This window comes from Crotalus tigris, unplaced genomic scaffold, assembly GCF_016545835.1.
Source record: "Crotalus tigris isolate CLP2741 ecotype Arizona unplaced genomic scaffold, ASM1654583v1 scf7180000017576.4783729, whole genome shotgun sequence".
Taxonomy (NCBI): Eukaryota; Metazoa; Chordata; class Lepidosauria; order Squamata; family Viperidae; genus Crotalus; species Crotalus tigris.
Genome location: NW_024096487.1, coordinates 1,410,779 through 1,433,909, shown reverse-complemented (window position 1 = coordinate 1,433,909; position 23,131 = coordinate 1,410,779). Strand labels below are relative to the sequence as shown.

The window sequence follows — 23,131 nt, the reverse complement described above, 5'->3', positions numbered from 1 at the left end:
AATATATAGTAATTATAGGCTTTGTTCTTTGCTCTACTAAATCTGCAATCCTAAGTATACATGCATAGAAATAAATCTACAGAACACAATGGAAGATTCATCTAAGTAAAATGTGTAGATGAGAAGTAAGGCTGAAAGACTTCTTCTTCATGAATGCTACTCAATTATTTTCCTCTGGTCCACTATTATCACCCTCAATTATTCTACGCAGTAATAGAGCAATATTTCCATAGCACAATCACCCGTGGGTCCAACAGATATAGACAGATGGTGAAAACATCTGTAAGCAAATAGTCCTATCTTTCAAGCACCATCAGTCTGAAGATCACTGGAGAAAATTAAAATTTCACACCTTTATTGCACGAAAGCAGACATATGGCCTTATTTCATCTTAATATGTATATGCATCCACAAACTCTTGCATAGTACATTTGCCAGTGGGTCAAAATCCCAAGGCTACATCGGAAGTTATATGCATAGAGTCCAGCTGCTTTCAAATTAAACTCTGTGGATGGGTACATACGCTCTCTTTAATAAGGTTCTAAGTTATATCCTCCAGTTAAAAAAATAAGACCAAGGTCAATTATGAAAACCAATTGGAAGCTTATTAAACACTATGTAATTAGCCTAAGATAATTAAACAAGATCGCTCCAAGATCAGAACATTCTTCACACATGTCCACTCTGTAAAATATGATACAGCAGACAGCCTTCATTTAGCCATCATTAATTCCATTCCCCCTGTGAAGACATGTGGTTACCAAACGTGTAAATTCTTAAACTGACAAACCAGCTCAAGAAAACCAGACCCAAAGAGATACCAAACAAAACCCGTTTTCATTATTTAATTTATCTAAACCATTCCAATAACTGCATTATTGAGTGAACTATTTGGACAAATAGAACTCAGTGTTAAACAACAGTATTAGAGCAACTCATCACCAACAAAACCTAATAGAAATAAACCAAATTTACAGGAAGATGAATTTTGCTAAACAGAAATATTCTGAGAAAAATAATGAACCAGACAGTTGCTGATCTGGCTCTGTGAAAAGAACAAGAGAAAATAATTATTAATCTGGGAATGGTTTTAACCCCAGAGGAGATGATAAATGAACCTGTTAAATACGACTCCAGATTGTACAGCAAACAGATATTATATTAGGAGATTAAAGAATACTTAAATATAATACAGATCATAAATTTACAGATCAGCAAAAGAAGCCCTTAATAAACAAATTACAGAAAATAAAAAAGAAGCAATACCAAAACTGAAACTGAATAAATTCTCTATACACCACTATATTCCTGCAATATATTATAGGATTTTCCAAGAAATCTTGATAAAATCAGGTCATAAATGAGATATAACAATGTCCTTCTTTGTCGCAAGAGGCTCTTTTTTTAATTTACAAAATAGGAAATGCTCCAACCCACCCAAAGTCTTATAGCAGTGGTGGCGAACCTATGGCATGGGTGCCAGAGGCGGCACTCAGAGCCCTCTGTGTGGGCACGCGTGCCGTCGCCCCTGCCCTAGGCCTCCAGCTGGGTTTTATAAAACCTTTTCGCTTTAGGCCTCCGCCGCCGTGTGCAAAAAAACCCAAAAAAGTTCAGTCAATTTCAACTTCTCGAGGGAAAAAAAAGATCTTGCAAAGTTGGAATTGATTGATTGAACTTTTTAGTTCCACCCAGTCTGCCGTTATCACCGCAGCCATGCCCACCCAATGTGCCACACCCACCCAATGGGCCACACCCACCCGGCACTCCACGATGCATAAGTGGGTTTTGGGTTGCAGTTTGGGTATTCAGTCTCTTAAAGGTTCGCCATCACTATCTTATAGGCATTTCTTGAGTAGATTATAATTCTGTAGACTATATTTTCAAAGAAATTAAATGGCTTTTTAACTGATCCAATACATCCTGCCCTGACTAAATTTGCTCTAAAGCACGGGTCTTCAAATCTGGCCCTTTTATGACATGTGGACTTCAACTCCCAGAATTCCTCAGCCAGACACGCTGGCTGAGGAATTCTGGGAGTTGAAGTCCACATGTCATAAAAGGGCCAAGTTTGAAGACCCCTGCTCTAAAGAAATATAGAAGACACATTTTGAATGGCACTGAGAATATAAATCAGAAAAAAATGACACAAAAAGATTTTGATAAATTGAAATGGCACTTAGCAAACATTACTTTGAAGAAGGTGGACCATGGTTTGAATTTTTTTCACATAAATAAAAGGCATTTATAAAGAACAAGAAGCTAAGATAATGGTAAATGTAATTTATTACAATAATTAAAAAAATTGCAACCAATAAAAGAAAAAAATGGACTAGCAATACATGTTAAATTATACTTAGACAAGATAGCTGTCTAACTTAAAGACCAGATTGTATCACTTATAGCTACATTACTTCTCCTGAAAGAGCAGGATTCCTAAAAGGTTTGCATAAATAACTTGGAATCAAACAGAAATGTGCTATCTGTAAGAGATAATTAATTATAAACAGCACACTAAATATATGGGATAAACACAGAAAAAATAAGTCTACACTTATCACTTCTTGCTTTAACATTGATTATTTTCATTAAGGTGAAGTAAAAAAAAGATTAGTGGAAATTGTATATCATACATGATTTAATTTTTAATAAAACAAAGATGAAACCTCTCAAGACTCTCTGGAATCATTAAAATTAAAATGAGTTCAATGATTTTAATATTTCCAAGTAAGCAGCATATTTAAAAGGAATTACAAAAACAAGTGAGTACTTAAGAAATCTGACTGATTTTGAAAAACTCAAGAACATCTGTTGAGATTTAGTTACAATTCAAAAACCATACACATTAAAGATGACATGATGAAATGAATGTAAGCAGTGCAACTGGTAGCAACAATGGGAATATCAATGGAAGACAAATATTAAATTTATTGTGAACATTACACTTAAAAATCACTAGTATAAGATGCTTCAGTGCTGGTATATTACTCTAGTATTGATTGCTGAAATAAATAAAAACTGCTAGAAATAAAATAAGGTCAGATATCTTTTTCATATTTGAAAGAATGTTATAAAGTACAATAATTCTGGAAGATGATGCATTATAGAATGAAATAAATCTTAAAGGTTGAATTCTTTTTCCTGCCAGCTATTTTATTTCCCCAGTAAATATTACCAAGTTAATATCTTACAAAGTATACAGAATTGGCTTTGTATAGCTGCCAGGATACTTTATTCTTCCTACTAGAAATCCATGGTATTTCTCAATATTCAAGATGTACTTCAACAGAACATATAACCTATTGCCATGGTGGCGAACCTAGGGCACGTGTGCCACAGGTGGCAAACAGAGCCCTCTCTGTGGGCACGTGCGCCATTGCCCCAGTCCTTGGCCTTCAGCTGGGTTTTATAAAACCTTTTCGCTTTAGGCCTCCGCCGCCATGTACAAAAAAAAAGGTTCAATCAATCAATTTCAATTTCTCGCGGGAAAAAAAAGATCTTGCAAAGTGGGAATTGATTGAACTTTTTAGTCCCACCCAGTCTGCCGTTATCACCGAAGCCACGCCCACCCAATGGCTCATGACCACCCAATGGGCCACGCCCACCCGACACCCGACGATACATAAGTGGGTTTTGGATTGCAGTTTGGGCACTCGGTCTCTAAAAGGTTCGCCATCACTGACCGTGTGTGTGTGTGTGTGTGTGTGTGTGTGTGTGTGTGTGTGTTACCCGCTTACCTTAGAATAGTTGCAATCAGGCCTCCCATGCCCCAACACCTGCCTTGCCAGCCCACTTCTTCAGCAGCCACTCGCCGCCACTCGCATGCGTCGCCCCCGGTCTCCATTTCGCCATCAGAAGCCTTTAGGCCAGGGGCGATGCGCACAAGTGGTGGCGAGCGGCCAGAGAAGAAGTGGGCCTTCAAGGTAGGTGTCGGGGCGTGGAAGGCCTGGCACCAACTGTCCTAAGGTAAATGGGTGTGGGGTACGTAGGGCAGTTCCACCCCCCCCATCCCCGCCCTAGCTTTTTACCCATGCACCTTCCCTATCTCGTACAGCCAAGTGCAAAGGAGTAAGCGGGGTTTTAAGTAGGCTTATTTTTGGGGTAGGTCTTATATTGGTCACATGTGTAAAAATCAAGCTAGGGCTTATTTTCACGGTAGGTCTTATTTTTGGGGAAACATGATATAAAGTTACCATAATATGGATCCTACAGCCAGGCTATTTCTATCCAGGAAGACTATATTATTGTAGACCTACCAGCCTAATTTGACTGATGCCATCACAGGACACATTTAATAAAAGGATAGCTGAAACTTTGTTTAAACTTTAAAAAGACTATTCCACAAGGGTTCATTAACCATGCATTTGATCATTTAGGGAGAATGCAGCATCTGCCAAAGAAGGTCAAGTCCGAGAAAGATTAACAACTCCAGAAAGATTAACCACTCACTAATGCAGGAGTGGGCAACTTCCATGTAGACAAAAGCAGCAGTTTTCTTTTCCAACTGGCCAGCAGGCTAATTAAGTGTTTCCATTACCTCATTTTGGTAGCTTTGTAAAATAAACAGATTGAGAGACTTTTAATCCTGTTATTTTAATGCATTTGCTCAGAGATTTTCTATTGTTAAATAATATCAAGAATTAAATGAAATCCTGCAGAACCTGAAAACATCCCCCTCTCTTCATTTAAGAAGACTGTGATCATTTCCTTCTATAAGGTGGATCATATAAGCAAGCACAGTGAAGGCATTACTTATCATAAATATAAAATCTTACAGGCTGCATTATTCAATAATCTGATTAAATTCTACTGGTTTTGTTTTTTCTTTTGGTTATGTCTAGTTTAATGAATAGAAGGACTAGGGGTGACATTATATGCAGTAGCAGTATTCTAATATCTAAGGGATTGCCACAAAGAAAAGGGGGTCAACCCATTCTCCAAAGCACCCGAAGGCAGGACAAGAAGTAATGGACGGAAAACAACCAAGGATAGAACCAACCTAGAACCAAGGAGAAACCCTCCGACAGCCAGAATAACCAATCAGCGGAATGACCTGCCCCCAGAAACAGCAGGCGCTTTACCACCAGAGGCTCCCAAGAAGAGACCGTACAGCCACCTGTCTGGAATGGCACAGGGTCCCCCACCCGAGCAGGGGGGTGCGCCAGAAGACCTCCGAGGTCCCTTCCAATTCTGTTATTCTGAAATGTTTTCGTAACTCTGAATTCAACTACCGCAAGTTAAAATGCAGACAAATTCAAGCCACAAGTGATGAAAAAAAAAGTTACAGTGGAAAATTTGTAAGATCTTTCAGAATCCGTTTAACACGGTCTGATTCCCCAAAAGTACAGGCGCTAACTGGTGTGACCCAGTGGCAATACAGATGATTTGCAAAATCCCCTTTTCTGTTCTTGCTTCAGGCTAATGCTGCACTGAAAACGTCCTTGAAAAGTTAGATCAAGGCCAAAGTGCCTTCCATTCTCCATTCTGTGCCAGTGGCCAGCCAGATGAATTCAGATTGCTCTCATACGTGTATGGTGGCGAGGGTGGGGGTGGGGAGCACTTCTTCTATTGTCTTGTCCCATTGTTCTCTCTCTAGCGTTGCATATTTAATGCGGGGGGGGGGACATCAAACAATTTAATAATAAAGAACAGAAACTGTTTAGATTTTTGCAGTTTTGCAAAGAAGGCAAGTATTTGAGTGCTAGAGCAGTAGGCTATCTAATACTTCCCTGCTTTGCTTCAACTGTAATTGACTAGCTGAGGCAAATATAGAAGAAAAGGTCTAGTTTTATCATCAGAGAGAATAATTTCCTTTCAGTTAGCCTTCTGTCTTCCATGGAAATCGCTGTTTCATCACAACACTGAAGTAAGAGATAACCACTAATTCAGTCAATTTCTAAACAGAGAAATGGGAACAGGCAACATCTAGTCTACTACAAGCAACAAAATATCTCGACCTCATTCTCACCGAGAATATAGCAATGCAGATCAACAAAATCCAGACAGACACCTAAATATGAACAACAGCCAAGTGTTGTGTTGGTTACATAAATATACCCGCATTTCTCCCCTGTCCCTTTTTATCAAAATAATAAAATGAAAGTGCATTTCAGAGCGTGTAGCCACTGATATTCTGTCACAAAAAGTTTGATTCTAGCAAAAGATCAGGCCACCAATACAGATGCTTCTTTCTCAGTGTCTAAGAATGAGGGCTATGAAAAACCTTCACTTGCTCTCCCAGATATCCTCACAGATCTAACTGATTACATGGCTTCATGGCGGCACTGTGTCCTGGAGATCACAGCACTATTTTGCAATTAGTTTTTTTTTTTTTTGATAAGAGCATTTTCAGTTTTCTATTAGAACACTTAGAAAAGGTCAGACTTGGTGAGGCTTTCAAGACAAACCGAGGTGGAATCTAGCTAGAAAAGTCTAGCAGTCTTACCTCCTGAGTGAATCCTCTTCTGAAATTTCCTCAGGCATTTCCTGGTTTAAGGCGTCCTGTGATACATTCTCAGGTCTATTTGAAGCAGATTGGCTGTAAATTCTTTCCCAGTGCCCCGTCTCTTGATTAAAGACCCCTCTCACAGTCCTTTCCTCTTGAGGATTAGAAGATCTTCTCAGGGGCAGCCTGCTAGAGGGAGAAGTTCGGCTTTCCATTCTCTCGGAAGGTGGTAGCTGGCTACTGCTGGATGGCACCCCCTCAAATGTGCTTTGGGACTGCCCTGGTGCATAGCTGGGTGTGCTTCTTTCCCAGCGAAGTGTGTCATTGTTAAAAGTCAGCAGGTTGTGACAGGCGCGACAGCGGTTCAGATGCCCCCGTGACAAATTGGAATTGTTTTCACTGCTATGTGGGGTCTGTTGATGAGAAGGACCAGGCCTATCAGGCTCAATGTTGTTATTAAGCATTTCCTGGGCCTGATGTGACTGACTAGGTTCACCACTTATCCCCTGATCTAGTTCTTGAAGCCTATCATATTCCAAGAAGAACCGCCTCAAGTCACACTGAAGCTCATTGCGAAGGCTGGCTGGGTTGCTTGGGCCAGTACTACTGGTGCTTTCTGCTTCAGCTTCAGGAGGAGCTGGGAAACCCCTCCCTTCTGTAGCTGAAGTATATACAGAGGATTGGGAACTTCCTTCCTGCTGTCTCAGTACCGACAACAAACTCACTGAAGAGGCACTGGTTCTAGGAGGAGGCATACCTTCCAACTCAGAGCGAGGGCCCATATTTAACACTGTTCGAGTCCACTCAGAACCCTCCAACCCTGAGGCCATCTGTCTTGGGTGGATCCTGGACGGATGGCCTGACAAAGACCCAGTAAGGGATCTACGAGTGGGGCCCAGGCTAAAGTTGCGCAGGGTGTTGCCAGCAGTACTGCTCTGAACAGTGCTGAAAGCAGATGGTCGATTAAGGAGTCCCTGCTCCTGCTGTGTTGAAGATGCCTGCTCCTGGGGTTGGTAAGGTTCCATTTGCACAGAAGAAAAGGAAGTGCCAGTGGACCCAGAGGATGTGGAAGGGGCGTTGTCCTGGGATGGGAAGAGAGAAGATGGAAGTCTTGCACTAGAACATCGCCTGCAAAGGCACAAAACCCCCAGATGCTGGCAACATTTTACTGAGGGGTAATTGACAGGCTCACTGAGGCCATTATAGGCAGATGCTCTAGAGGTTTCACTAGCTGGAGGTGGTGGTGGTGGAGGAGGAGGAGGAGGAGGGGGAGGGGGAGGTGGTGGGGGAGGAGGAGGCGGAGGAGGAGGAGGAGGGGAGGGTGTAGCAGAGTCTTGCATGGCGTTTTGCTCTCCCACCTGGATACCAGAAGAGCGTGATGACAGCATATGCAGGAAATTATGAAGGAGTGGTGTGCGTCTCACTGGTTGAGATTGGAGAATGGAACGTTGACGATAATGTGGTATTTCTGTACTATCCACAGGTATTTCCACCTCTTCATCGTTCTGCAGAATAAAGTGCACACAATCAATCAACTCATGGGGGGGAAAGACTCTTAAACAGTTAGAAAGATAAAGCAGAAAACGCTTTTCTTGAGTTCGGTAAAATTATTAATAACCTTTCATTAGAATGATCAGTTAGATTCAGAAAATTCCATGGAATAATGCTGTAAATTCCCACAAAGATACAGTAGAATTCTTTCAAAGAAAGCAGTGCAGCTAATAGGACTCAAAAAGTGATCAGCACAAAGAAAGCTTTGGGGCCACCAACATGCAATATGGTCGTGGAAATATTCCTATTAGCTCAGCCATACATTTCATGCCTTAGTTATGTATAAGCTTGTCTTTTATTGGGTCCTCCCATTCTGTACCAAAGACTAAAATGGATAGTCATTCATTCAAATGCTTTCAGATTACTACCAAGAGTTTTAAAGATTCTGGATCATGTTATTCCACACTAGTCTGTTTAAAAAATTGCATACATACCGGTAGCTAAATTAATAACACAGAGAACTATATTATGAAGCATCTTCATGCTACATCCAAAAGCTGAAGCATCTCACAGACAGAATATTTAATGTCTTCCAAATGATTCACAAAACAATTACCTGCTGGTTGGAAGGGTTAACAATTGCTGTGAGTAAATAATGCCCAAGGGGATCAAATCGTACTAGTCTGAAATAGAAAGGAAGATATAATTTCAACTCCAGCTATTCAAGACAATAATATCTACAAGTTCTAACAAACTTGCCACATTTCTAGTTTTTGAAAGAAAAAAGTGCCTGATTTTAGAAATCAGATTGCATCTAACTCTCTAAGCAGCAACACTTTTGCAAAGTAAGATTTTTAGTTATCGTTTCAGTTGTACACACACACAAAAGCTCCTATATTTCAGAGATGTTTCTAATTTATAATTAGAATAGTTTCAAGTTACACACATTATATAGAAGTTGTTTAAAGTAAATGATCATTTCAAAAGTTAATGTTAGTTAATTTAATTCAACATGATGCATTTATTACCTTTTGTGCATTGGGTAATTGTAAGATTGTTACTGGGATCACCTACTTTTTTCTGGCTTTTATTGGCTTAACCTAAAGGACAACCTCCAAAAGAACCAGCATTTCATTCACTTAATTGTCTCCTTTCAAACCACTAATTCCTAGATAAGCACAATTTTTGCAGAGCAGTTTCAAACAGTCTTTAGTTTTCAAGTTCACCAAGACTTATTTTGTAATTTGATCCTATCAGCCAGATAGTTGGGCTTTTGATGCCTCTGGCTAACAAAATATTCAGAGTAATATTAATCAGTAAAGCAACTGCCTTTTATCATTTAATATTTTCTTTTAATAAATATTTATGCCCACTTGCATATTCTATGTGCCTCAGTTTCGGCTATGTCATTCAACATATTACATACCGGTATTGTTGCCCAAGTACCTTGCTGTACTACTTGTGAAAGGCTATAGTTGTTAAAGAAGTGTAACAGGATAGGTGAGTTGGAACTCATTAAAAATGGCATACATCTCTGATCTAGATAAGCAATGCTACTTCAGTCTCACTTTATTTCAGATAAAGAAATATAACAGTAGGCAGTTGCAGCTATGAATTTGAATAGAACTATTGGTAATTCTCAAATTGGACTACTAACCACCACTTCTGAATATATTCTTCCTTTGGAAAATTTGAATAGCTTATGTATCACTCCCTGATAATTTCCAAACTATAAACCATCATCATGTGCTAATATCAAATTTAACACCGAAGCCAATGTAGCGATCTCCCATAGTACATCCAGTTTGTCAATTACTCATTCTCATTTTTGATCTATAAATACACCTCAAGTGATTTTATCTGAGGATTTCTTCTAACAACAGTTACTCCCCTACTTCCTTGTTAACTAGATACACTCCCAGGATTACTCACCGGACGCGCTCCATTTCGCTAGCTGTTTTCACAACCGCAAAAGGCTCCCGGCGACTCCAGTCCCAGAAGTGAATCTCATTGGCTGTTGCAATTAGCAGAAGTTGGGCCGTTGGATGAAAAGCCAAGGATGCAATGGCATTGTTGCTATCTGTAAACCAGCTCTCACTTCCACCCTGAGAGCAAGTCAGTGTAGAGTCACCAATGGTTTTGAAACAAAAAAAGTCAAAAAGAAAGTAACCTGTCTAAAACATGTTTCTATTCTCTCTCACCTTTAGCTAGATCTAGAATTGAATAAGGATCAGTACATATCCTTTCATGTTTTTAATCACACAGGCCCCCATCCTGCAGTGAAACTAGGATTCTTTACTTCATTTACCACAAGCACATTGCAATATATTGTCTATAGAAGTTACCTAGGAATTATCATACATTCTAGAGAAATGAGAAAAAAAGTCATTTGAGTTGACACAAACATTTCAGCTATGCTGCACTAGAGAAAAATAATCATGAAAAATACCCATTCATGCAAGAGTTTTATTTAAAGACTTTTTAAATATATAAAACCAATCCAGAACCCACCTGATGTTTCTTTACATATTTAGAATGGAAAGGGATGTACACTTAAAGCAGTAACTCCATGACCAAATCATCCATGCATAAAAAGAGAAAGAGACGTGTGCTAGAAAGAACTTACATGCAAATCCCAGATTCTAACCTCTCCGTCAAGGCACCCTGAAGCAATAAGCCCTGGGATAGTGGGATGAAAAGTTACACACCATGGTGTGCGTCGATGTCCAACTAGCGAGTGAACACATTTGCCCGTTTTCACCTCTGTGATGTAAATATTATGGTTCACGTGAGTTGATGCCATGAGAGTCCTGGGGAAAAAAAGACACCATAAGCAGTTAACTGAGGAGGGGGAGAGGAGAATCTTACTTTAAACATCACAGCAAGAACTGTGGTGGAAATTAGTCTTCCCCAACCTGACACCTCCAAATACCTTAAACCAGAGCTCTCATCACGTCAATGTACACAATAATGGTCAAGTTGACTTGAAAGTATAAGCTGGGATTATCGTCCAACACTTCTTGAGAGCTCAACTTGGGGAAGGCAATAATAAATTAGCCTGTTTTTAATTTAAATGTGTAGGATTATTCACAAACTGGAATTATAGATCTTTTCAAAGACAGTAGTTATTTTAGCATTTCAAAGACAATTATTATGCAATATTTGTTTTTATGATCATTTCATTCTTCACTTTAGTCACCTTAAAGGTTATTTTTTGGTGGAAAGGCATAACACACTTCAAATTTTCAAAGTCTGGAAAAGACTGATTGCCAAATGTATATTTAGAATACAATAAAAAGCAACTAAATAAATAAACAAATAAATATTACCTGTCTGGACTGAATGCTAGCAGAAAAGTGGAGCGTGGACTATCCGGCAACTCAACTTTCTGGAAGTTAAAAAGTACAGAACATTTTCTAAGCTCAAAGTACTTGCTATATGTACCATCATTTTTGCTTTACGAAATCAACATTGGGAAAATCAGATATGTTCTTAAAACTTCCATTCATTATATCATTTCAAAAAGGCTTCAAATCACACATACGGTATCAATTAATCCAAATCTATTAACTGTGCAAGTACAGTACATTGAACTAGCTACAAGCAAAACACTCATATACCACAGCTCACTGAAAGCTACATTCTTTATATAATTAAGGATGTGTCAATCCAAAATGTCCTCATATAAGGGGTTCCCCTAACTCTAACCAATTTGCTCAAACTGAAGAAGCTAGTTGGATGAGCAGCAAAACATTTCGAACCAAGAAGAAAAAAAGTCCAGTTGCCATGACTCCATTTCCAGACAACTCTACCTGGATGATTCAGAATCTTCATCGACATGCCTCCATATAAAGCAGGAAAACATTAAAACCCTTTAGAATTCCTGCCAATTGTCTCACCTTGCCTTCCCATTTCATCCAACGGGTTTTGTCTTCAACCAACTCCTGCAAAAGACGCTGTGCTCCCAAAGCTTGTGTTCCACGTTCTCGGCCCCAAAGGATTCGCACAGCATTCTTTTCTGGTACAACCTTCATGATTTTAGTGCAAAAAATGAGTCACTGACAGACACTCAATCTCAAGTGCCAAGGATCTACAGAAGGGCCATCCACATCTCGCAAGTCTATCTTCATGGAAATCTAGATAAGAGACATTTCAAAACAGTCAAAAGACAGAGGTTTCCAAGGGTCAGTACAAATACATACAGTATAGAATTCATGCGTTTATGAAGTGGTTGTTTTTAATTGCATGGCACTACATAGGAGAACAACCCCATCAGGACAAGATTCAGCAGTCCATCTGCATTTAAAAGACAAAGGCCACTCTTTTGAAGACAGCGAAGTCCACATTTTAGACAGAGAAAACCACTGGTTTGAAAGAGGGGTCAAAGAATCATCTATGTCAAAATTGAACCACCCTCTCCAACAGAGGGGGAGGGATACGACATCATCTATCTCTAGTCTACAACAGTCCTTCAGCATTTCCAAGAAGGCTCTATACCCATTTGCACTACTCAAGTAAACTATACTGCCGCATAGTTCCCAGAGACCGGTGAGGTCCCACAGATTGGGTCTCCTTCAAGTCCCGTCGGCCAGACAATGTCAGCTGGCAGGCCCTCGGGGAAGGGCCTTTTCTGTGGTGGCTCCGACGTGGTGGAATCAACTTCCCCCCGAGATTCGAACTACTCCCACCTTGCTGGCCTTCAAGAAAGCTATTAAAACTCTCCTGTTCCGGCAGGCCTGGGGTTGATGTCCTCGGGGGGACCGGGATTCGATCGGGACATGCTGTATGAATGTATTCATTTTTAATTGTTATACTTGCTGTTTTAATTTTGTACGCCGCCCTGAGTCCCTAGGGATTGGGCGGCATATAAATTTTACTAATAAATAAATAAAATAAATAAAAACTTGAGGACACAAATAAATCACCAAGTGGCCTCAACCACTCTCTAAAAGAATGCAAATGACCAGCTGTTTGCAAGGAATATAAATCCTTCCATTCCCCACCATTCAATCAGAGCTGAAGAAGCTTCTTGGATCAGAAGTGAAACATCTTCAAAGAAAAACAAGAAAGCCCAGCTGCCTCCTTGAAAATGTACCTTTGGGACAACCATGACCTGGATGCCTGAGAATCTCCACAGACATCAGGCTAGAAACCAAGAGACTGTGAATTCTAGCTCCACTTTGGCCATGAAAGCCAACTGGATGACTTTGGGCCAGTCACTCTCTCTCAGTCCAATCCACCTCACAGGGTTGCTGTTGTGGGGGAAAATAGGAGGAGGAAGGTATGTTGGATATGTTGGCCACTTTGAGTTATTTGTAAAAATAATAAAGGCAGGATATAAATAAAATATTATTTGTAATATAAATAAAATATTATTTGTAAAAATAATAAAGGCAGGATATAAATTTTGTTAGACTGGAAATACATAAGGAATCAAATCCCTGATTTTTTTATCTAATACTTATTTCATGATAATTTTGTAATATGGACATTCCAATCACGTCTTTAATTTCAATAAAGGTAGGGATCAATTTGCATTATTCTTTTTGAAATATTTTGCATACAATGTATTATCTAGAATGAAATCAGATAATTTTAAAATTTATCCTTAAAATTGTCTCACTCAATAAGCAATGTAGCCAAACACACAGAAAAATGAAGTCCTCTATTGTGATAATGCTAAATAAATAATGCTAAAAAAATAAAAGATGAATTATTCATTTCCAGAATTTTCCTGTAGGTTTTGCCTACAGAAATAAGTGATGTAGCAGATGCCACATAACAAGTGAAGTAAAATGTAATCTTTAATTAGATTATGAAAGCTTACAAAAAAAAATAATCATATCAATTTCTATAAACAACCAAAAAGGAAACTGGAGAGTTCTTATTACCATTTTAAACTCACTAAGGACTTCCAAACTGCTGACCTAGACACCAGCCGTTTATGAAGGATAATATTTTTAATTAGTCACAAGAGAAATTTTCCTTGTTAAACAAAGTTGATGGAGTTCTTAAATGAATCTTCTGCAGAAATTACTGTTCTCTGATAAAATAAATTCAAAATTCTCAATCTTTTATTTTTTACAGATTCTATATCCTAAATAAATTTTCTCCAAGGTCCCTAAAACTGTAACACAGAATTCTAGTAATTGTTCAAAACTTGTTTAGTCGACATAATGTTTAATGTTTTCTTAGTTGCTGTAAATCACTTTAAGTGCTTATACAAATATAGAGGTGTGGTATAAATCATCTGTATTCCAAAGGATAAAGTTGCTAGTTTAATTTCTACAGTAAACAACTTCTTCAACTTAAAAGCACTTGAAATAAGTATTTGGCATGTCTTGGAGGAGTTCTTGGCCAAATATGGGTATGTTAAGTCCTCTTTTCTTTCATCAACTGAATGTAAGGATGGTTAAATCTTTACTTTGATTAAAAATTGCAAGTTGGTGGCTAAATATTCCTACTATTGAAAAATACCCTCAACATTCTGGTCTAGAATATAAACTTTTCATCATAGATCAGGCTCACAAAAAAACTTTGGTTATAGAAAATAGCATTTGGAATTAATAAAGTCTCTTCATCCTCCTAGTAAAGCAGGAATTAATGGATTTCTGAATTATAAACAAAATAATTGAAGAAAGACATGAAGAAAAAAATAAGCTTTTACTATACTTCATAATATGACAAATGAGATGTAAGAAGGCATCAGAGATGTAAGAAGGCATTTTTGTAAACAAGTTTCTTATTAATAGCTTCTGTTGGAACAAACTAAGGAAGGCAATAAATAAACTTTCCCAATCAGAAAGAACATTCCATTACACAGATATTAGGAAAACTACTCATAACACAAGATACCCAACTATAGAACATACTTCAAAGATTAAAATACTGAAAGATATGAAACATGTAGTCTAAAAGACTATTATCACTGGAAAACAGTCCTCTCTTATAAGCAATTACATTTAAGTGCTGACAATTCAGCCAATACATTGAGTGCCCTGAATCTCATGTCTGATGTCTCACTTTTCCATACTCTATGTCAGGAGTCCCCAATCTATGGGCTGCAGCCTGGTACCGGGCCACGGGCTCTTGGTCAGCGGGTCGCAGAAATGGCTGGCCAGGGCACGCACTCATGGGCTCACATTCCCCCCCCCCACTCACACTAGCACCCAGAGCCATGTTTCTGCATGCACACGGGCGCAAACGGGAATGCTAGTATGGGGGGTGCCCCGTTTTGCATGTGCGAACAGGCCATTAGCGCAGTGTGTGTGTGTGGCCCTTTGCATATGTGTGAACGGGCACTGAGCCAGTGGGCGTGGGCCAGTTTGTGTGCATTCACACAAATTGCTGCTCTCCCCTCCGGGCCATGAGCCCAGAAAGGTTAGAGAACTCTGCTCTATGTGGATGATTTGGAATAAATTTTAAAGAATCCTTCCCATCAGAAAATATTTTTTGAATTCCTTAAAAACATGACAGGATGGGACTTTGAATGTTGCACGCTACAGTCCTTGACTTACAACAGTTTACTTAGTGACTTTTCCAAGTTGCAACAGCACTGAAAAAGGTGACTTATGATCGTTTTTCATAAGCATCCCTATGGTCACCTGATTAAAATTCAGATGCTTCATAGTTAGGAATGCATTGCTACAGACTTGGGAAAAAATAAAACAAAAACATTATATAAGAATTCCAATGTGGTTATCTCCAACAAAAGCTTTGAAACACCCAAACTTACTGGATATAAATAAGATAATTAGATACAAGGAATTAGTAAACGAACAGGGAAATTTGAAAACAAAACAAGAATTGGAACAAGATATAGGCAGAAAGATTGACTGGTGGACATTTTCACAAATTCAATCTAAATATACAGAGGACAAAAATTTATATGAAAAACAAAAAGAGCCGCAAGAATTGGATAAAATTATACATGGTACAGAAATAAAATTAATTAGCAATTTATGGAAGACGAGGTTGTCAAAGACACAATGATTAGATGGGCAAAAAATTTCAGATATAATATAGAATTGGAGAAATGGGAAAAAATATGGGAAATAAACATAAAATTGACTATGTCAGCAGCATTCAAGGAAAACCAGTTGAAGATGTTTTACAGATGGCATCTTTCACCAGCAAAGTTTGCCAAGATGTTCCAGAACAATTCGCCAACATGTTGGAAATGTAAAAAAGCACATGGAACATATTATCATTTATGGTGGACATGCCCAGTTATAAAAAAATATTGGACTAAACTAAGAAGATGGATGAAAGAAATAATAGACCAACCAGTAGACTAGAAACCAGAGATCTTTTTGCTGGGTATTTTAAACAGAAAATATAATAAAGAAATACGGTATTTAATTCTACATATAATAACAGCAGCAAGAATAGCATACGCACAGTTCTGGAAAAATGAGAATATAACACCAGAGGAAGAAGTGATAAGGAAATCCTGGACTGTGCTGAGATGGATAAATTAACAAAAGAGATAAAAGAAAAGGAAGACACTGAGTACTATCTAATATGGAATAAGTGGTAGGATTGGTTGGAGACTAGAAATAATAGAGGAGAATAAATGTGGAAAAGTCAAAAGTGGAAAATGTGTGTATAATAATGTATAGTAAAAATAGTATGTATTATGAAGGAAGAAAAATGCAAACAAGAAACAATGGGACAAGGACAAATATATCTAAAGAATAAGGGGGGGAAATGTAAATAATAGATTACCGTTACGAAATTGCTGTTTAAAAAAAAGGAGCAGCACATACTATGTGTGTATGTGTGTTATGTTTTGTTTTGTCTTGTTTTGTTGGTTTAAAAAATAAAAATTATAAAAAAAATATAAAAAATAAAAAAAAATAAAATTCAGATGCTTGGCAACTAGTTCATACTTATGACGGTTGCAGTGTCTGGAGTTATGTGATCCCCTTTTGCAACTTTCTGACAAGCAAAGTCAATGGGAAAACCAGATTCACTTAACCTTGTTACCATTTTAAGAACTGCAGTGATTCACTTAACAAATGTGGTGAGAAAAGTTCTAAAATGGAGCAATCTCACTTAACAAATTTCTCACTTAACAACCTAAATTTGGGGCTCAACTGTGGTCAAAAGCTAAGAACTACCTGTACAGGGAAGCAGAAGGAACTAAAGATTATAATGAAAGGAGAATATTTAAAGTAGACTTACTAAAATAGAATAGAGCAAAATATTTTAACATTGAACATACTGATAAATATTTTGAACAATAGATCCAGAACTTAATTTTATAGATAGACTGTTTAAAAGAAATCATGGAACAGGAAGTTTTACCAGACAAGACTGAGACTGATTTGAAAGTGGATTTAAAAATGACAGGCTACAAGAATGATATTGAAAAATATGCTCCACTGGATACACAAATGAAACTGGCATATAAAATAACAAACCAAAGAGTGACCTGGATATCTATCCTATATTGGATTTACAATAGAGACTGCTTAAGAACTTTGTGAGAAGGGAAAAAGAAATAATGAAAAGAAACCAAGTTTTAGGACATTATTTGGAGGGATTAAACTCAAGATTGTTAAAAATAAAAGGAAGAAATATAACATTAATTTACTTATTTGATCAAGGTTAGAATAGATAAGTTATCTTACTTATTTGATCAAGGTTAGAATAGCTATGTTATCTCTCATAACCCTTAATGCACTTTTGCTGACCAGAACTGAATGACAAGGTTTAAAGATTTGTTTATAGATAAAAGATAAGATATGGGAAGAGATCATTTATTGTATGTTAAAGGTGATAATTTACTAAAATTGTTTATACTTGTGATGAACGGCAGAATTGTTTGTTTTTTCTTTTTTTACTATATTCTTTTTTCTTGTTTTCTATTTTTTATTTTCTACACTTTTTATTTTTTATTATTCTTTTTTTAGTTTGTATCAGCTTTTATCTTTTTAATAACATTTAATAAAATTACTGCTAAAAGATCAAACACATTACTCTGGACAGCTAACAGTACTTAAAACAGTAAACCAAATTATTATTATTTTTAAATGGGGTAAAGCATCTGGCTACATCTTCATGAAATCTCAAGATGATATATAACTAACTTAAATTAAATACTAGGGAAGATAAGCTAAAAGTTATTTAAATGATCTCAACATTTTTTAAAAAATGAGTTAACTACAAAGTGAAATTCATGAAGATAAATGTAAAATGTACATTACTAGTAAAGTATTGGCAAGTTTATTTTTGAACGCTCTTTCCAAGTATTCTTCTTTCAACTGTAATATTCAAACACAAGTTGTTTGACAGCCACGTATTTGCCAAATGTGGAACAGAACCACTTTCACAGAACTCTATCCAGTCTGGTATTTGGTACCAATATTAGGATATAATTTTTCCCTGCCATGCCACTGGAAGAGCTGTTAATATTTTGCAAGTTTGATTGGGTGTATTTTGTGTCTCTGTGGGAATTCTGTTCTATAAAATCTGATTTGGGTTTCTTTTCAAAATTTTAAGAGGGTATGGAGTTGTTCAGGATGATTTAAAAATAACAGTATAAAGTGGGCTAACAGAGACATAAAATACACCAAACCAAACTTTTTTTTTAAAAAAAAGGTAAAGGATTCCCTGAAAATTTTACTCTGCTAGTCATTGCAGACTATATAGGCAGTGGTGCTCGTCTCTGTTTCAAGGCCATTGAGCCAGTGCTGTTCGAAGACGAATCTGCAGTCATGCAGCCAGCATGATGTCATGGAACACTATTACCTTCCTATCAAAGTGGCATCTATTTATCTATTCGCATTTGCTTGCTTTTGAACTGCTAGATTGCCAGGACTTGGGGAGAGAACAGGAGCTCACTCCATCTCACAGCGCTCACGTCTCGAACCTGGGCTGTCGGTTTTCCAGCCAACAAGCCCAGCATCTTAAACCACTGAGCCACTGCACCACCCCTTAAAATCAGCTTTGGAAAACATTAAAATATTTAAAATTATATTGTAATATTGGCACCAAATATCAGACTGGATAGAGTTCTATGAAAAATGTCTATTCTTCACTTCGTGAATAGAACACATGGTTCCTAAGATGCTTCATTTGCATATTCAAAGTTGAGAGGAAGATACCTGAAATGAGTTATTCAAAAATATACTTGCAAGTACTTTATTAGTCTATCTAAAATATTAAAACCCGTACTTTTTATTACTACCCCAGTTTCCCAAGCTATTATTACATTAGATAACATCCAGGAGAAGGCAAGATAGACTGAACCCAGGGTTTATTTATACAATCTTTCAAAGTACACAACATTTATTTTTGACGGATTTTATAAATAATGGGAGAATTACCTTGAAGCAGAAGAATTAAAGCTTTCTTGCTTACGGATTAGTAATTAGCATACTCCTATGCTTTCAGTATGTTTTATTAGATTTACTGGTGTTATTAAAAGCACAAATGTTGACAGAAAAGTAACAGTTTTCTACTGGCAATACACTGAGTGTTTCTGGGTTTTGTTTTGTTTTTTGCAACTGGGATCCTTGCATCTGACACATATTACATCATAAAATGAGGGTTTGAAAAAAAAAGGAATTTATTTTAGAACTGTTCAAAGAAGACCCAATTTTTTAAAGAAGTTTTCTTTGTATACATGTGGCAGGAATACAGATTTTAAAGAAAAGGATGTTGTTTCCTTTTCTATAAAAAAACCTGCACACATATAATTGTAGCTTACCGTATGATGTTGGGGAGATTAGCATGGGTAAGACTGCATTCGTTGTCTCACAGTAAGCAGCACCCTTCTTAAAGGGCAAACAGTTGGGTCTACCTTGCAATTCTAATTACATATACATGTCTCACTGTGTTTTCTCTTCAATAAACATACACAGGGTTACTTAGTCGCTCTCCACTAAAAAGAAAAAACCTCTTGGTAAAAGAGAACAGGACTCTGCTTATGAGAATTTTTCTAGCAAGGCAGAAGATCGAAAACGCTCCTCTTTGGGACGGGAGCAAAACAACCCCATCTCTGCCTTCAAAGAGGAACAGAGAAGCAGGAAAAGGAAAAGAACAGAAGGAAGCAGGAAAGATTACGTACCCGTATTTACGTGTACTAAAACAAACCAAAAACCCAGGGGAGGGGGAGGGGAATGAAATATGCCAGAAGATGCCACAAATAACAAGCCAGCCAGCCCTGCCGCCTCTTAAGCAAAGGCCTCTTGCTGGGAGGGAGGTTGACCGCCATGAAAATATCCGCGGTTAGGCCTGGGAGTCCCCTCAAGGGATCCCAACTCTTAGCCAGACCTGTTAGTGGCACCGAGACTCCCGAAAGTCTGCCCGAGCCAAAGAACGGGGGATGCGGCTAAGCGGGTAGGCTCCCCCACTGAAGGACGGGTGGGTGCTCGAGGTGGGCGGGCTGGAGAACTTCAGACGCCAGGCTAGGCCTACCGCCTCGTAGCCCAGGCGACTCGACCTTCAGCGCCCACCGGCCCTCTCCACTCTTCCTCGCCATCCCCTCGAAATCGCCACTTGTGGCCTCTCTCCGCCGCAACTCCAGGAGGGGAAGCAGGCCCAGAATCTCTAGGCCCGGAGCCTACCTGGGGCAGGGAGGGACCAAGGCCCGGCGGCGCACTCGAACGCCCCAAAACCGGCCGGACGATTGGGGCGGGGGGGGGGGTCGGCTACCGAACTGGCCGGGATCTAATCGGGGAGGAAACGACCCAAATCCGGCGACGATCTCCCCCGCCTTCTCCTTCCAATGCAGCTTCTCTTGTCGTTGCCTCTCCGGGTTACTATCAAGGCCAGTGCGCCTAGCCGAGCACCTCGCAGTCGAGTCTGGAGCCGTCGCGGAACGAGCACCGAGTCAATCGAACGAAGGAGTCGCAAACTAGAGCAGAGCTGACGAGCGGAATTCAGAGAGCGAGATCCGGGAGGGAGGCTTCTGGAGAGGAAAAGGAAGGAGAAAGCCGGATTTGCAAGATGTAGATCTTTCAGTTCTGATGTCATCTGATCTTCGCCACACATCCGGGGAAACGCCTGAGGATACCAATGACCTATCCTTCCCCCCTTCGTCTTTCCTTTCCTTTTCATCTCTCCTGTCCTCTCCTCTCTTCTCTCCATCTTTCAAAATACATATCCATAATTTCTGATTAAAAAGAAAACTCACTCATGTAATTTAAAAATATATTATGATATGAGGCTGTCCACCTGCCTTTAAAAGAGTTCTGTGTTGTTGTTGTTGTTGTTGTTAATTGCGAAGTCGTGTCCGACCTATCGCAACCTCATGGACAACGTTCCTCCAGGTCTTCCTGTCCTCTACCATCTTCTGGAGTCCATTTAAGTTCACACCTACTGCTTCAGTGACTCCATCCAGCCATCTCATTCTCTGTCATCCCCTTCTTCTATTGCCCTCAATCTTTCCCAGCATTAGGCCCTTCTCCAGTGAGTCCTTCCTTCTCATTAGGTGGCCAAAGTATTTGAGTTTCAACTTCAGGATCTGACCTTCTAAAGAGCAGTCAGGGTTGATCTCTTCTAGGACTGACCGGTTTGAACGCCTTGCAGTCCAAGCACCATAGTTCAAAGGCCTCAATTCTTTGGCGCTCAGCCTTATGGTCCAACTTTCACAGCCATACATTGCAACTGGGAAAACCATGGCCTGGACTATACGCACTTTTGTTGGCAGGGTGATGTCTCTGCTTTTTAGTATGCTGTCTAGATTTGCTATAGCTTTCCTCCCCAGGAGCAAGCATCTTTTAATTTCTTGGCTGCAGTCCCCATCTGAGGTGATCTTTTGTACTGTCTATGGGGTTTTCATGGCAAAGATACTGGAGTGGTTTGCCATTTCCTTCTCCAATGGATCACATTTTGTCAGAACTCTCTGCTATGACCTGTCCGTCTTGGGAGGCCCTGCACGGCATAGCTTATAGCTTCATTGAGTTACGCAAGCCCCTTCGCCACAACAAGGCAGTAATCCATAAAGGGGAGTTCTGTGTTGGGATTTAGCTAATTCATAAATCAAAATATAATGTATTTTAACTGATAAAAATTATTTCTTATAGAATATTTGTAGCATGGGTAATGTCATCCAGTTTGGTATTGAAACGTCTGCAAGAAAACCACCAAACTCAGAGACTACCAAAGACCCTACAATTATTTAACATTCAGCATATTCTATTTCTCTAAAACACTGAAACTTTACAGACAAAATGATTATATGCTTTGCATCTCAAATCTTTTAGGCATTTTATTTTGCTTTTATTTTCTGGAATGTCAGTTGCTCTCTTGATTTAATCTTATATTCCCCTTGGTAATTTTTCCAATAATCCCTTTTATGTTAATCATTTGTCTCTGCCTGTTGTTTTTCTTCTATGGAGTGCTTATTGTAATGAGATCCTCATAAATGCTTTCAGACAAAACTTAATATCTATTCCATATTCTCAATATGGCACATCTAATAAAATGGTTTTTCAATAGAAGAGAATGTAGTCCAGGATTGAACTGTGGTAGGATTAATAATATTATCTAGTTTGGTAATGAAAGGTCTGCAAGAAAACCACCAAGCTCAGAGAGCACTAATGACCCTAAAATGATTTTTAAAATCCACATTAGTTTCAACTTTATCCTACTATAAGTATCTGTGCCATCCAAATGTCAGGTTGTGATATTCTAAAACAGGGGTGTCAAACTCACAACGTCACATGATGTGTCGTGACGTATTGTGACTTTTTTGCAGATTCAGTAAACTAAAAGGAACTATTTAGTCCAGTAAGCAAGTCAGGAGTCTAAATTAAAGCACCTGTGATAGATGTCTGTCTAAGGATTGAATCATGTCTCTGGGTAACATTTTCCACTCTTAAAATTGCATTTAAATAAATTCAAGAGACTGGATTTAATTTCCAGTCCTCTGAGCATTCTTGCTTCTCTGAACGTTTCCAACTTCTCCATTTTTTTCTTAAAGTACATTGCCAGAACTGGACATAGTCAAACTGAGATCTGGCCAATGCAAAATAAAGTGAGATTTCTCTATGTGTTTGAGAAATTATATTTCTTTTGATGCTGACTAGATCTGAATATGTCTTTCTTGGAACATTATAAATTCACACAGATTTTTGGCAATTATCACAATAGTTTAAGGTGCATTCAGATTTGCTCATAGGTGTCACATGGAGGGAGAAGCAAGCTATGAAATGTTTCTTGACATAATCCTTGTGACCTACATTC

General features: G+C 38.5%; 1 protein-coding gene across 3 annotated transcripts in view; it reads right to left on the bottom strand.

The window, feature by feature from the left end:
• AMBRA1 (autophagy and beclin 1 regulator 1) overlaps nucleotides 1-20,678 on the bottom strand; it is a 156,796-nt gene extending 136,118 nt beyond the window's left edge. Inside the window, exons 1-8 of one of the 3 annotated variants that reach the window (XM_039358410.1) lie at nucleotides 20,509-20,678; nucleotides 11,833-12,069; nucleotides 11,263-11,321; nucleotides 10,560-10,743; nucleotides 9,866-10,038; nucleotides 8,550-8,616; nucleotides 7,801-7,947; nucleotides 6,443-7,524 (exon numbers count right to left, since the gene is read on the bottom strand). In XM_039358410.1, coding sequence (XP_039214344.1) covers nucleotides 6,443-7,524; nucleotides 7,801-7,947; nucleotides 8,550-8,616; nucleotides 9,866-10,038; nucleotides 10,560-10,743; nucleotides 11,263-11,321; nucleotides 11,833-11,967 — 1,847 coding nt within the window. In that variant the 5' untranslated portion in view covers nucleotides 11,968-12,069; nucleotides 20,509-20,678. Of the gene's footprint in view, nucleotides 1-6,442; nucleotides 7,948-8,549; nucleotides 8,617-9,865; nucleotides 10,039-10,559; nucleotides 10,744-11,262; nucleotides 11,322-11,832; nucleotides 12,070-20,508 lie in introns of all 3 variants that reach the window. The other 2 variants (XM_039358415.1, XM_039358402.1) reach the window with 2 other exon arrangements.
• Nucleotides 20,679-23,131: the final 2,453 nt, after the last annotated feature.